Source organism: Rhinatrema bivittatum, chromosome 5 (assembly GCF_901001135.1).
Source record: "Rhinatrema bivittatum chromosome 5, aRhiBiv1.1, whole genome shotgun sequence".
NCBI lineage: Eukaryota > Metazoa > Chordata > Amphibia > Gymnophiona > Rhinatrematidae > Rhinatrema > Rhinatrema bivittatum.
In genome coordinates, this window is record NC_042619.1 from 340,826,466 (window position 1) to 340,841,742 (window position 15,277).

Below are 15,277 nucleotides of genomic sequence, written 5' to 3' on the forward strand. Positions count from 1 at the left end.
TCTGATGGTCTTTGTGAATCGCTATGTGCAGGTATGATTCCGTCAAATCGAGGAAAGCCAAAAACTCTCCTCCTCTGATGAAGGCAATGATGGAACTGTGGAGATTACTTACCTGATAATCTCGTTTTCCTTAGTGTAGACAGATGGACTCAGAACAAATGGGTATAGTGTGCTCGTGCTAGCAGTTGGAAACGGATCTGACGTCAGCACGGGTACATATACCCCCACAGGAAGTGAAGCTCTTCAGTAATCTTCCTTGCAAAAGCTGTTATGGATAGACGTGTGCTGACAATCAATGAAATAGTGAAAAACAGGATTCCCCTGACCGATTGATAGTAGCTGGAGACCGCCAGCATTCCCAACCGGAAGGTGTCGACACCTGGTAGAGTGGATGCACTCATGTAAGAAGTGAAAAGGCTTACCTTGAATTGGTGAAACCCCTGTATACAGGCAGCTGAGTGGGATGCTGAGTCCATCTGTCTACACTAAGGAAAACGAGATTATCAGGTAAGTAATCTCCACATTTCCTGTCGTGTAGCCAGATGGACTCAGAACAAATGGGATGTACAAAAGCTTTACTCCCGGACTGGGCGGGAGGCTGCCTGAGGACCGTGTAAAACTGCCCTTGCGAATGCTGTGTCCTCCCTGGCCTGGACATCCAGACGGTAGAACCTGAAGAAGGTGTGGAGGGAGGACCACGTCGCCGCTTTACATATTTCTGCAGGCGACAGCATCCTAGATTCCGCCCAAGATGCTGCTTGGGCTCTGGTAGAATGAGCCTTGACTTGTAGAGGCGGAGACTTCCCGGCCTCCACGTAGGCCGCTCTGATGACTTCTTTAATCCAGCGGGCGATGGTGGGCCGAGAGGCCGCTTCTCCTTGTTTCTTCCCTCTGTGAAGGACGAACAGATGGTCAGTCTTTCGTACACTTTCTGTCATTTCCAGATATCTGGGCAGCAATCTGCCAATGTCGAGATGGCGTAGCAAACGCCCTCCTTCTGATTTCTTCAGGCCTGCCATAGTTGGCAAGGATATGGTCTGGTTGAGGTGAAATCGTGAGACTAACTTAGGCAAGAAGGATGGAACTGTGCGAAGATGGATAGCCTCAGGAGTGAGTCTGAGAAAGGGATCCCGGGAAGAGAGTGCTTGTAGCTCCGAGATGCGGCATACTGAACATACAGCCAGCAAGAACACCATCTTCAAAGTGAGAGAACGGAGAGACAGACCCCGAAGGGGTCTGAAGGTGGATCCCGCGAGGAAATCCAAAACAAGGTTGAGGTTCCATAAAGGCACAGGCCACTTCAGTGGCGGACGAATATGCTTGACTCCTTTCAGGAAGCGAGAAACATCTGGGTGCTTGGCAATAGTCTTTCCATCCCTCCTGGGACCATAACAAGACAGCGCCGCCACCTGAACCTTCATGGAACTGAGGGAGAGACCCTTCTGAAGTCCATCTTGCAGGAAATCCAACACAATAGGGATTGTAGTCGCATGTGGATTGGTGCCATGAGTGTCGCACCATGCTTCAAATACTCTCCAGATCCTTACGTAGGTGAGGGATGTGGAAAACTTGCGAGCTCGGAGGAGTGTATCAATCACGGGCTCCGAGTAACCTCTTTTCTTCAGTCTAGCCCTCTCAATGGCCAGACCGTAAGAGAGAATTGAGCCGGATCCTCGTGGAGGATGGGACCTTGACGTAGAAGGTCCCGGAGAGGAGGCAGGGGAAGAGGCTCCCCTGCCAGTAGTCCTCATGTCCGCGTACCAGGGTCTTCTTGGCCAGTCTGGTGCCACTAGAAGAACTAGGCCCTGGTGTTTCTGAATCTTGTGGATGATGGCGCCCAGCAGAGGCCACGGAGGAAAGGCGTAGAGCAGAGTCCCTGGAGGACATGGCTGAACCAGGACGTCGATTCCGTGTGAGAACGGGTCGCGCTTGCGGCTGAAGTATCTGGGTACTTGAGCATTGGACTTGTCCGCCAGTAAATCCATGTCTGGAATCCCCCAGTGATCCACAATCATCTGGAAGGCTGTGGGTGACAGCTGCCACTCTCCCGGATTTAGGCTTTCTCTGCTGAGGAAGTCTGCCGTGGTGTTGTCCTTCCCGGCAATGTGGACGGCGGAGATGTCCTGCAGATTCGCCTCTGCCCAAGCCATCAGTGGGGTGATCCCCAGAGATACTTGACGGCTTCTGGTTCCGCCCTGACGGTTGATGTATGCCACTGTGGTGGCGTTATCGGACATCACTCTGACTGCTCTGTTCCTCAGTCTGTGAGCAAATCGAAGGCATGCCAATCGGACTGCCCGAGCCTCTAGACGGTTGATGTTCCACGCTGACTCTTCTCTGTTCCACCGCCCTTGTGCGGTAAGTCCTTTGCAGTGGGCTCCCGAGCCGCTCAGGCTGGCATCTGTGGTGAGCAGAGTCCACGTGGGAGAGGATATCATCGACCCCCTGCTCAGGTGGTTGGACTGTAACCACCATCGTAACTGGGTCTGTACCCTGGACGGCAGAGGTAAGCGCGTGGAATAGTTCCGTAGACGTGGGCTCCAGCGAGAGAGCAGGGAGTGTTGTAGAGGCCTCATATGGGCCCTTGCCCAAGGTACCACTTCCAGGGTGGATGCCATGAGACCGAGAACCTGCAGATAATCCCAAGCTATGGGCCGAATGGCTCCCATCAAATACTGGATACGCGTCTGAATTTTCAACCTTCTCTTGGTAGTGAGACTGACTGTGTCCGCCTGGGTGTCGAACTGTACTCCCAGGTATTCCAGTGACTTGGGAGGCTGTAGGCAACTCTTGCTGAGGTTGATTACCCAGCCCAAGCTTTCCAGAAGGGCGATCACTCTGTCGGTTGTCCGATGGCTCTCTTCTCAGGATTTCGCCATGATCAGCCAGTCGTCTAGGTAGGGATGGACCAGAATACCTTCCCGTCTGAGTGCTGCAACCACCACTACGATCACCTTGGTGAAGGTCCGCGGGGACGTGGCCAACCCGAAGGGCAGAGCCCGGAATTGGAAGTGGCGTCCTAGAACCGTGAAGCGTAGGTAGCGCTGATGATCTGGATGGATCGGGATATGCAGGTATGCTTCCGACAAATCTAAGGCCGTGAGGAATTCTCCTGGCTGTACTGCGGTCTTGACGGAGCGCAGAGTTTCCATGCGAAACCTCGGGACCCTTAAGTAACGATTGACTGACTTGAGGTCCAGCATAGGCCGAAATGTGCCCCCATTCTTGGGTACCATGAAATAAATGGAATAGTGTCCAGAATTCACTTCCCAGGCAGGTACTGGGATGATGGCTTTCAAGGACAGGAGCCTCGCCAGGGTAGCTTCCAATGCTGCCTTCTTGTGTGTGGGACAGGAAGATTCCACAAACCTGTCCAGAGGGAGGTGATTAAAGTCCAGATAATACCCCTCTCGGATGATGGCGAGGACCCACTGGTCCGACGTGATCTCGACCCATCTGGGGTAGAAGAGGGTTAACCTGCCCCCTATGGCCCCGTCCCCCAAATGGATCGGCTGAATCTCATTGTGAGGCGCGGCCGGGACCTGAGCCCGAGCCGGCTCCTCTCTTCTGCTGCTTGGGCCGAAAGGACTGGTTCCTGGCCTGAGGACGAGGTGCCTGGTAGCGACCCCTATAGGGATTGAAGCGTTGAGAACTTCTGCCTCTGGAGGGCCTTGGAAAGGCGCGCTGGTTCCGTTTGAACCTGTCTTCTGGCAGTCGAGGTATGGGAGAAGCACCCCATGTGCTGGCCAGTTTATCAAGGTCGCTGCCAAACAGGAAGGACCCCTTAAAGGGCATTCTGGTGAGGCGTGTCTTCAAAGGAGCATCAGCAGACCAAATCCGTATCCAGAGCTGCCGCCTGGCAGCCACAGAAGATGAGATCCCCTTAGCTGTTGTACGGACTAGGTCGGAAGCGGCATCCATGAGGAACGAGAGAGAGGACTCCATGTCCGCTGCCGGAGCATTGTTCCTAACCTGTGACAAACAGGAGCGCGTCACCACTGTGCAGCAGGTTGCGATTCGCAAAGACAGAGCAGCCACCTCAAATATCTGTTTCAGGATGGCGTCCAGTCGCCTGTCATGAGCCTCCTTGAGGGCCGCCCCCCCCTCAAATGGAATGGTAGTGCGCTTGACCACAGCGCTAACTAAGGCGTCCACCTGAGGGCACGCCAGCATCTCCTTGATAGCTGGATCCAGGGGGTACATGCCTATCAGGCTCCGCCCCCTTTGAATGCGGCCACCGGTGCAGCCCATTGCAGATCTATCAGTTGCTGTGCAGCTTGCAAGAAGGGAAAATGGCGGGCTGAAGGACGAAGACCTTCCAGCAGAGGGTTCTGTGTAGGTGGCACTGCAGAGTCGGGCCCTGAAATATCCAACTCCACCAGGCACTGAGAAATTAGGTCGGAGAGATCTTCCTTGGGAAAGAACCGCCTCATGGTTCGATATGGCTCCATCCCCGAGGGAAGTTCCCCCTCCTCGGAGGGTTCTGATTTGGTCTCCGAGACATCAGGGTCCGCCTGAACCGCACTGCCCGGAGGCGGGTGCACTCGCCCACAATAAGGGCGCGAAGGTCCAGGGGCAGGGTCCGCTGGAACAGCGACAGGAGCAGCAGCCCCTGTAACAGCAGGGCCTGCACGGGAAGCTGACTGCATCTGTACAAAGGCATGGATCCCCTTAAAGAGATCCACCCATGAAATGGAGGTGGTCTCAAGACGCCTAGGTACCAGATCCCCCAGGATTCCCGGCTGTTCGAGACTGCCTGCGAGATCCGGGGTGGCCCCTGGAGAACTATCCACAAACCTCGGCTGAGACTGGTCCTGGCCCGAGGCTCCCACTGCCTCCTCACATTGGGCACAAAGGGAGTCTGGCTCCTCGCTGTGCGTGGCTCTGAGCTGGCATGCTGAACAGAGGCCATGAGCTTTCACACCGGAATCATGAGGCGCTCCCGCCTGGGCCACCGGGGCATTCGATTGGTCCATTGCGCTAAAGCAATATGCACTTAATACAATAGGCGCTTAACACAACGTGCGCTCAACACAATATGCGCTCAATACTAAGCGGCAGCTATATACACTTAATACAATATGCGCTCAATACTAAGCGGCAGCTATATACGCTTTAATACAATATGCGCTCAAAAATATGCGGTCAGAAATATACGCTAAACAGAATATGTGCTCAATAATATGCGGTCAGAAATATACGCTAAACATCATATACGCTCAATAATATGCGGTCAGCAATATACGCTTAATAGAATATGTGCTCAATAATATGCGGGCAGCAATATACGCTAAACAGAATATGCGCACAATAATATGCGGGCAGCAATATACATTAAACAGAATATGCGCACAATAATATGCAGTCAGCAATATGTGCTCAATACAGGCGCCTATCATGGGCGCTCAATACCTGAACCGGGCCAACAAAATGGCGACCACCGCGGCGTGCCGCATACAGGCCACGCCGCCGATTCTCGACTTCGGAGACCAAAAGCAAAAGTTGTGTGCCTTACCTGATCCTCGGCGCTTCACGACTAGAACCCGGGCGGTCTCCGGCTGCGGGGGAGAGGGGAAGTACTGTCACCACCGCGCTTGAGGAATGAACCTGCTGCCTCCCAGGTCCATGCCGGGACAGAGGCGCCTCTTAGCCCGCAGGCTTGGTCCTTGCCGCGATTCGGCCACCGGACCGAGGCCTAAACCTCCGAGGGAGCACGGAACTCACCCCGGGATGCTCAACTGGGGGAGGGACCAGTGGTATCACCGCAGGAGCGCGGGGCTCGATGTTCCAGTAGAAAAGTAGATTGGAAGCACGCTCAGCGAGCGAGCAGGCTCTCCAAACTACATTGGAGATGGAAATTACTGATGAGCTTCACTTCCTGTGGGGGTATATGTACCCGTGCTGATGTCAGATCCGTCTCCAACTGCTAGCACGAGCACACTATACCCATTTGTTCTGAGTCCATCTAGCTACACGACAGGAAAGTAGAGTTTCCATGCGAAAACGGGGCACTCGAAGAGCCCTGTTGACTTTCTTTAGGTCCAAAATCGGGTGCAACCACAAAATAAATTGAATATTTGCCAGTTCTTTGCTCGTCCGAAGGAACCAGGATCACTGCTTCTAGGTTTACCAACCGATGAAGCGTTTGAGTCACATGGCATTATTTCTCAAAGGACCCACAGGGAGACACCAGAAACAGGTCGCACAACGGATGAGCAAAATCTAATGTGTAACCGTGCTCTATGATGTTTAGAACCCAGTGGACTGACGTGATTTTGACCCACTCCTCGTAAAAAAAAGGGGCAGTCGCCGTCTGACGTTCGGAACGGAGGAATGGGTCGGCGCTATTTCATTGTGAGGACTTAGTTCCTGCTGCAACCAAAGTGACACCGTCATGGGCTGGTCTCCGGCCTCGAAAGGAATGAATCCAAGACTGGGGCCTTCCTGCTGGCTGTTGCTGGCCAAAGGTGGGTGGGTCTAGACAGACGAAACCGGCGCTGACCCCTAAAACGAGAACAAGCAGAACCGGAAACCCTGGAGACTTTGGGCCTATCCTCGGGGAGATTCTACACCTTCTTATCCCCCAAAGATTTCATGATTTGCTCCAAATCATCTCCAAAGAGGAATTTCCCTCTAAAGGAAAGTGCACCCAACTGCGACTTAGATGAAGCATCGGCCGACCAATTGCGAACCCACAAAAGTCTGCAGGCCGACACTGCAGAAGCCATCATGCGGGAAGAAATACACATACGCATTAGCGCCATATGCCACTGCTGCCTCCAAATGATCTGCCTGCTCCACCTCCTCCAGAGAAAGCTGCCTGGCACTCAGGAGCTGTTGTACCCACCTGATGCTCGTGCGTTGCATCAAACTACTGCTAACCGCTGCCATAACCCCAATCCTGGGGATCTTTAAGAGCAGCCGCTCCAACAACCGGAACAGTCGTACGCTTCGTGACTGCCGACACGGCCACATCTACCTTAAGAACCCGAAGGAGGTCCAAAGAATCCTCTGGTAGTGGATACAACTTATCCATAGCCCGCCTGACATGAAGGCTAGCTTCTGGAGTATTCCACTCCTGGAACATAAGCTGGAGTAACATGGGATGAAAAGGGAAGGTTCTAGACGGAGGGCGCAGTCCAGAGAGAACCAGATCCATCATGTCCTGTCTCTGCGGCTCTTGTTGAACCTGAATCAAGAGCTCTGCGAGAACATTTGGGATCATCGGCCCTAATTCATCCCTACGAAACAGCTGAAGAACATCCCCCTCCACAGGCGCCACGCACTCAACATCCTCATCCACATCAGCCTGAAGCAGATCCACCGGAATGGGATTACCCATGGCCGAATGGTCACTTAAACCACATGCTCCCCGGACCATTCGAATTCGAGACACCTCGGGAGTATCCGCCTGATAAACCTTTGCGGGGGGGGGGGGGGGGGGAGTCCTGTCCCCGGATTAGGATCCAGATCCCCTGATGGCATAAGGCTAGCTAAATAAGCCTTATACATTAACAAAAAAAAAAAAAAAAAAATCTGCCAAAAAGGAGGATTGGCCCTTTAAATTTCCCCACGGCAGGATCCCTAGAGGTCCAGGGGAGGCTGGCAACGAATCCTGGGGAGACCCCAGGCTCTGACCATGTGGAGACAACTGCGGAGGGAGATCCCCTCCCACTGCAGAGAAATCTGCAGCATCATCTAAAGGACACAAAATGGCCACCGTTCCTGCGCTCCCCGGGATCGGGGCAGGCCTAGAATCACGAGGCAGCATCAGTTTACCCACGCCACGGGACCGTGCCAAAGACTTCTCCCTCCCGCCAGCCGCTGCTACCGATGGGCCCTCTCCCTCGGGGATACATCAGGAGCAGAGGTTTTTGCGGGAGAGCCACATTTCTGGCTCCCTGCAGGCAGCACAACATGATGCATGCGGCATCGCTGTGGCACCAAGGAGGAAAGTCTATAAATAACCTCCGGAGCCCGGGAGACTGTGCCGCTAAAATCTTAATTTTTTAAATTTTTTTTTAAACGCGGCAATTAACTGAAGCTTGAGTCTCACCAGAGGAAGAAGTGAGTAACTTCTCTGAGCAAGGGGGGGAGGGACCAGCCCACCAGTAAATCCCCCCAGTTACTCACCAGTATAGAAACGATCTGGGAAGGAAAGCTGCTAAAAGTCCTCCGCAAGCCTGCAACCAAGGAAGGAAGTTCAACAGAAACTTCCCCTTGGGAGGCAAAGTGCTCTCTTTTTTTTCTTTTTTAAAGAAATACCTCTGATTTAGCCAAACTGTAATAGATTCTGCTGTTTCTTTTGCTTTCTTTTTTTTTTAAACATTGAAGTACCAGGACCGCAGGTTCTGCCATCTTCATCTGCTGGAGACAGAGAAATACTGAAGAGGGCCGCAGGTGATGCACCGTACTTATAGGGGGTGCCCTTCAAGATTTTCTCTGTCTCCATCTGCTGGAAGGGAGGTAAAACCCAGCAGTCTGGACTGATCCGGGTACTTTTAGGAACTATTATTTAAATGCTCTAAAGTATATTTCTAATAGTTAAAGACATTTGCCATCGACAATTTCAATACACTAGATGTTACAGCCAAAAGCCTGTGTGAATAAAAGACTTTTTAAAAAGCTTCAAACACACTATTATGTGGAGGAGTAGCCTACTGGTTAGAGCAGCAGACTACACCCCAGGGAAACCAGGGCTCAAATCCACTGTGGATCCTTGTGACCTTGGGCAAGTCACTTTACCCTCCATTGCCTGAGGTACAAAATTAGATTGTAAGCCATATGGGGATAGGGAAATACCTATAGTACCTGAATGTAATCCGCTTTGATGTATACTCTGAAGTACCGAAAAAGCAGAATAAAAAAAAACAAACTCTGAATTAGGGGTCTGCTCAAAATAGATATAGCCTCGGGGCTATAACCTGCACCACTGCCAACGGCTACTCTCATTGCCCTCTGCTCCTCTGCCATCATCTGCAAAGCAGTCTCAAATTGGTGTCTAGAAAGAGACTCCTTGCCGAGAGCAGGTACTCTTGATGAAGGGACTCTTTCTCGCTGCTGTGGTATGGAGGATAGCAGAGGGGGACGCAGGCTTCCTTTGGACAGAAATGGCTGGCCTATCGAGTCCTGGTATCCCTAATTCCCTGGCGAAAAAGGGGAGGAGGCCTTACTAAGACGGGGATGCTTGGGGTGTGCCTATTAAGGGTGGAGGGGTGGGACCACCAACACTTCTTCCCTTGGTGGTGGATGGGGTGGGGGAGAAGCATCCTGCTCCTCCCCAGTGTGGCTGCTGCTGCTGCTTCCATGGGGGCTGGAGATTAGCTGCTGCCACTTGCTCCTTCCTCTTCTTACTCATCCAAGGATAACGATGATGAAAAGTTATCTGTGAAGACAAAAGCAATAGTGTTCCATGATGTGTGCTCACATGCTGCAGAGTATGATGTGCAGGATGACAGAGGCACTTAGAGGAATTCCCTTTTCAGGGAGAGGTAAAGGCAGAGGAAAATGTTGCTAGATATAGGACAACCCTGTAATCAACATGCTGGCTTCCATATTGATAGATCAATGGACGTGCAGATTATTGATTTGAGCAGGATGTAATTTGATGAAGGCTACCATGTGCTAGGGGAACAAGGTTAGAAATGTGTGACAGGGTTCACGATGACTGAATGAGGTGTACATAGCAAGACATCTAGAGTTGTGGGGCTACAGATTGCTCTATTGTACAAGGGTCAAATAATTTACATGGAAATACATGCTGGAATAGGATTAATTTCCCCTTCAGGTAGGCTGCTTCAGGATTTTGGAGCCTTTAACAGAGTGATGTATGAAGGAGGGTTTATGCTGCAGGCTGAGATAGGATGTCACAGGGTTGGGGGTGTTTGGTGTGAGCATTCAGAAAGAATTCATAGATAGAGCTTGTTCCCAGTTCACAGTCAGTCTGATGAAAATCTTATCTCCAGTCCCATCCCAATGAGCACGCAGGTGGTCCAGCATCCACCTCCACTTCAGATGCAGTTCCTGGGCCTTCTTCTTGAGGTCCTCGACATATAGATGAAAAAATGATGAACACCATTAACAGTGCACTGTTCTGTTGAGTGACATACTGATATGTTACTATAGATTACTAATATTTAAGAAGTGAGTAGTTTGAGGACGCACAATGCTTCCCGCTAGTTGCCATTCCCTACATGGCCTGATCTTCTCTGCCCCTCAACTCCTCCTAGCCCCCGTAGTTACCCCCGCAAGCATAGCCTGACATTCTCCACCCTTCCTCTGCCCCCTGCCAGCCCCCCTAGTTACACACCCATACATTGCCTGACCCTCTCTCTACCCCTCCTAGTTCGCTTAATTACCCCCCCATGCATGGTCTAATCTGCTCCACCCCTCCCCCGCTAGCCCTAATTGCCCCCATGCATAGCTTGACTCTTTCCACCATCTCCCACACTCCTAGTTGCCCCATGTATGCCCTCACCCTCTCCACCACCATTACTCCCCATTCTACTTACCCCATGTGGGTAGGAAGCACCATGGTTGAACGCAGTGCGCAGCTCACGCCTTGCATTATTTTTTCATGTAGATTCTACTGCTCTCTTCAAACAAAATACAAATTTTGTTTGTTTTCCATGGATGCCAGCCGTTCGATATACATGATGGTGAAACTGGGCTGCCAGGCTGAAGGAGGCATGTTCTATGTCCCTGCGGATCTGGAGGTTGGGTGTCACTGAAGCAGGCATGTAACCTTCTTGCGCACATGAGTGAGCAAGCTGGGTAACATGCGTGACTATACACGCATAAGTATGTGTGCGGCAATGCCCACATTTTCCATAATACATGCATAATTTTGGCACCATTAAAAATCCTTGTACTTGTGTGCTTCTGCCCACGTGAATGTGTGTGTGCACGCATTTGTTTTAAAGTTACCATCTAAGTTAGCCAGATAAGTCACATCTGGATAATTTAGATAACTGGATATCTTTGGATATTGGGTCCAGAATGAATTAGCTAAAATAATAAATGGCTAAAACTGTGTAAAAATGCCAATATTTCAAACTACAGGTTTTTGTTTTTTTTACTATATTATTAGATACCACATTAATGTATTTAATGACTGTAATGAATTCCTCACAGAAATGGTACTACATACATGAAACAATAAAGGAATTCAAGGAAGCATAGTATAAGTATAAAGAATCAAGTCAGTGAAAAAGTAAATTCTCTGCTATTGCACTAGACAAGGATAATGGGAAGACTAGATTGGCCTTGAGTTTTTTTTTTGCCATCACATTCTCCGTCTCCGTGCCTGCTGTTTTCAGTTTTTGGATCTTGAGACACTGGCTGTTTCTTCCATATGTTTTCTGTACTGAGACTTGCAATCACTTAATGAAATCTATCACTTTAATGATCTATCACTTCCTTCATGATTGGTTAAGCAAGGGTGCAATATAACACAGAATACTCATTTATATAAGAATGCATAAAGTGAATTTAGCAAATTCCAAACATAATTAAACCAGATCCTAATAGACTATTTTTTAAAGTATTACTACATGTAATAATACAAACCACCAAAATAAGAAAGATTATTCCCATGGCACACATATTTAAGTGGAGATGTGTATAAACTGCAATATTTTGAAGATTAATGGCTCAATCAGCCTATGTCTGGTTGTGTTGGTTTTTTCTTGATTCTAGCACAACCAAAAATTCAATATTAATCACCATTATTCTCCATTTACTTAATTTGATATTATTTTCTAAGGATAAAAAACTAGATAATTAAATAGAAAAGTATACCTGTAAGACCTTGCTTGGGAGATTTTTTCTTCCTGTATTTTTCTAGTTTGCATCCTGCAAGGTTTACTAGTTGTGCCCAGACAGATAACATGGGTTCAGTAAAAGGTAAATTGTTCACATTAAATGCCACCACTGGAAGCTGAAACACAAAAATATGGGTTAATATTTTAATTCAAATATAGATTTATATTTTATTTTAAGATAAAAAAACAAACAGGAAACAAAAGAGCTAGTGTAAGAAGACATCTGAAAGGAGTTCTCATTGAACCACGTCAGCAGCTTTTTTACAGCAGTCAGCAACTTTCTTAATGGCATTTGGGTTCATAGGTCTATTTTTGTTGACAGTAATTTGCATCCATATGGCAGATTAAATATAATGTGGCCAAATGCAAGGTGATTTTCTACTATCTCCCTTTTCACTATTTAGAACCTATCTGATGAATATAAATATTTAAAAATAAATTCAACACAGATTCTAATAAAGACTTAGGGAAGTTTTCATTTCAACAATAGTGGAGTCTGGATCACTGGGAATAGTTGAAGTTTTCTTTTTTTCTGCACAAGATAGGCATATAATGGGGGGGGGGGGGGGTGATCCATCACATTGTTAAGATGAGGCTGCTTCACCTCTAAGTGCCACAGGAAAAGTGAAAGTGCTGACTGCTGGATAAGTTACCTCTCAAGCAGAAGTGATGGCAATTTGGTGAAATTCCCTTGATTATCTCAGCTCGGGAGAAGAGATAAAGATGAAAAACTTCTGGTAGCATCTGTTCAGATTTATCTGTGTACTATTACTTTGAGTATTCAAGTTTAAGAGAAAAAATCCACAAAAATTGATCTTAATATATTTTTAAATTAAAAACTATGGAGGTAGTTATAAGTGAATCCATGGTATGTTTATTTATATTTATGTTTCTAAATGTTCTTGATTAATCAGCATCTTGCAGATAAACATATTTCCTTTTTAGGAAACATGATGGCGTTAGCTATTACAACCTATTATTTTTGTTTTTAGGTTAAGTTCTTCCAACATGTGAAGGGAACAGTTATGGGGACCTCGATGGCCCATTCACCAGATTGTTTGTACATGGCATATTTTGAAAATCTCCTTTTCGAGCATCAATATGGACGTGGAACCATATTTAAAGGTAATATATTCATCATTTGAACCAACCTGGATGCTTATTTTGGAAATTTATACAATAGCACAATTCACATAATCCATATATGAAAATTATTCCTTACCTGCTAATTTTCGTTCCTGTAGTACCATGGATCAGACCAGACGGTGGGTTATGCCCCCCGTCCAGCAGATGAAGTCAGACAAAGCTTCGGAGGGTGTTGCCATAATAACCAGTGCACCCTCCATAGATCCTCAGTATAGAGAATGTCAAAGCCAGAATAATAACATAAGGAGGATGGATCAAGTGCACTGAACAGAACAGAATATCAGCAACGGAGGCAACTGGTGCCACAACTTGAACATTAACTTACAACAAGAACTGTAGTGTGCCACAAAAATTCAGAGGCAAAACATCCAGAATGAGAGGAAAAATCCGAAGGACAGGTCGAGCAGGAGCGTTCTAGAATCCCAACCTCAACAGGGAGGGAGTCTGGACCGATCCATGGTACTACAGGAACGAAAATTAGCAGGTAAGAAATAATTTTCTTTTCCCTGTACGTACCAGGATCAGTCGAGACGGTGGGATGTCACAAAGCTTCCCTAAACCGGGTGGGCCTCTGAAAGCCCTGCTCGAATGACCCTGTCGCCAAAATAACCAGAGGTTGGTGACTGCAAATGTAGTCGATAATGACGTGCGAAGGTGTGCAGGGACTTCCAAGTCACCGCTCTGCAAATTTCCTGAGAGGAAACGGACCTTGATTCCGCACAGGACGTTGCCTGGGAACAGAGAGAATGAGCCTTGACACCCAAAGGAGGAGTCCGACCCGCTCCAATGTACGCCGCCATTATGGCTTCCTTGAGCCATCTAGCAATCGTAGTCTTCGTGGCTTGAGTTCCCTTCCTTGGTCCCGACCAAAGGACAAACAAATGGTCCGAGAGCCTGAACTCGTTGGTGACTTCCAAGTAGTGGATTAAGCTGCACTTGACATCCAGGAGTTGTAGAGATCTGGACTCTTCGGCTGCGAAGGACGGAAGCTCCACCGTCTGATTCACGTGAAAAGCCGAGAAGACCTTGGGAAGGAAGGAAGAAACTGTACACAAGGATACCCCAGTGTCCGTAAAACGAAGGTAGGGTTCCCTGCTTGAGAGTGCTTGGAGTTCCGAGACGCAGCATGTGGAACAAATGGCCACCAAGAACACAGTCTTCAGGGTGAGATCCTTGATGGAGTCTTGACGCAGAGGTTCGAAGGGAGGGCCTGCCAGAATCTTAAGCACCAGATTAAGACTCCAAGAAGGACATGGATCCTGGACCGGAGGTCGTAGATGCTTCACCCCTTTGAGGAAGCGTGTGATGTCAAGATGAGCCAAGAGAGAGTGATGTCCGGTCGACTGAAGGAGCCAAACCCAGAGCGGAGACTTGTACTCGTAGCAAGTTGTAGGCCAGTCCCTTTCTCCAGGCCGTCCTGTAGAAATGCTAGGATCTGGGGTACCGAGACCCTTCTGGCATGTGTGTCGTGGGCTGTGCACCAAGACTCAAAAACCTTCCAGACCCTCACATAGGCGACCGAAGTCGAGGTCTTCTGAGCTTTGAGGAGGGTCGACACTACTGCGGCAGGGTATCCTTTGCGCTGAAGCTGCCGCCGTTCAAAAGTCATGCCGCAAGACAGAAGCGTTCTGCCTGGTCGAAAAATACCGGTCCTTGGTGGAGCAGGTGCGGAAGAAGTCCCAGGCATAGAGAGCCGTCCACTGCCAGGTTGAGGAGGTCTGCGAACCAAGGACGATGTGGTCATTCCAGGGCCACCAGTATGATGGGGCCCGGGTGGAGCTCTATTCTCCGTACAGAAACACTACTGCTAGCACTAACAGACAACATCATGAGAGGTTTTGACAATGGCAAACACTATATTTTAGTGATGCTGGACTTATCAGCAGCATTTGACACCATAAATCACGACATACTTTTAAATAGACTAGAGGAAATAGGATTGAGTAACATAACTATCAAATGGTTCAGATCATATCTAAGTAACAGATATTTCCAAGTTCAAATCAAAGACGTAATGTCAGGAAAAATACACCTACAAACAGGAGTACCACAGGGGTCCGCTCTATCAGCTACACTCTTTAACATATAACTGTTACCTTTATGCCACCTACTAGCCGGGCTGGGCATAACACACTATATATACGCTGATGATATACAGCTAATACTTCCCATAGATGAAACTATTGAAAAAACATTAAATATCGCTAACGAGATCACGTGACACCTTGGCGAGAGCGGATGTAGGCTCTTGTCTCCGCGCCTAGGCCCTAGGAATCCCCTCACATCCACGGGACAAAATTACTGCCGGA

General features: G+C 48.7%; 1 protein-coding gene across 1 annotated transcript in view; it reads right to left on the reverse strand.

Annotated features, from left to right (window-relative positions):
* The window catches only part of LOC115092958 (E3 ubiquitin-protein ligase HERC2-like), a 2,733,734-nt gene that overhangs the window by 1,662,823 nt on the left and 1,055,634 nt on the right, over positions 1–15,277 (reverse strand). Inside the window, 1 exon segment of the mRNA XM_029604466.1 lies at positions 11,800–11,938. Within this exon segment, the coding sequence (XP_029460326.1) occupies positions 11,800–11,938 (139 nt within the window).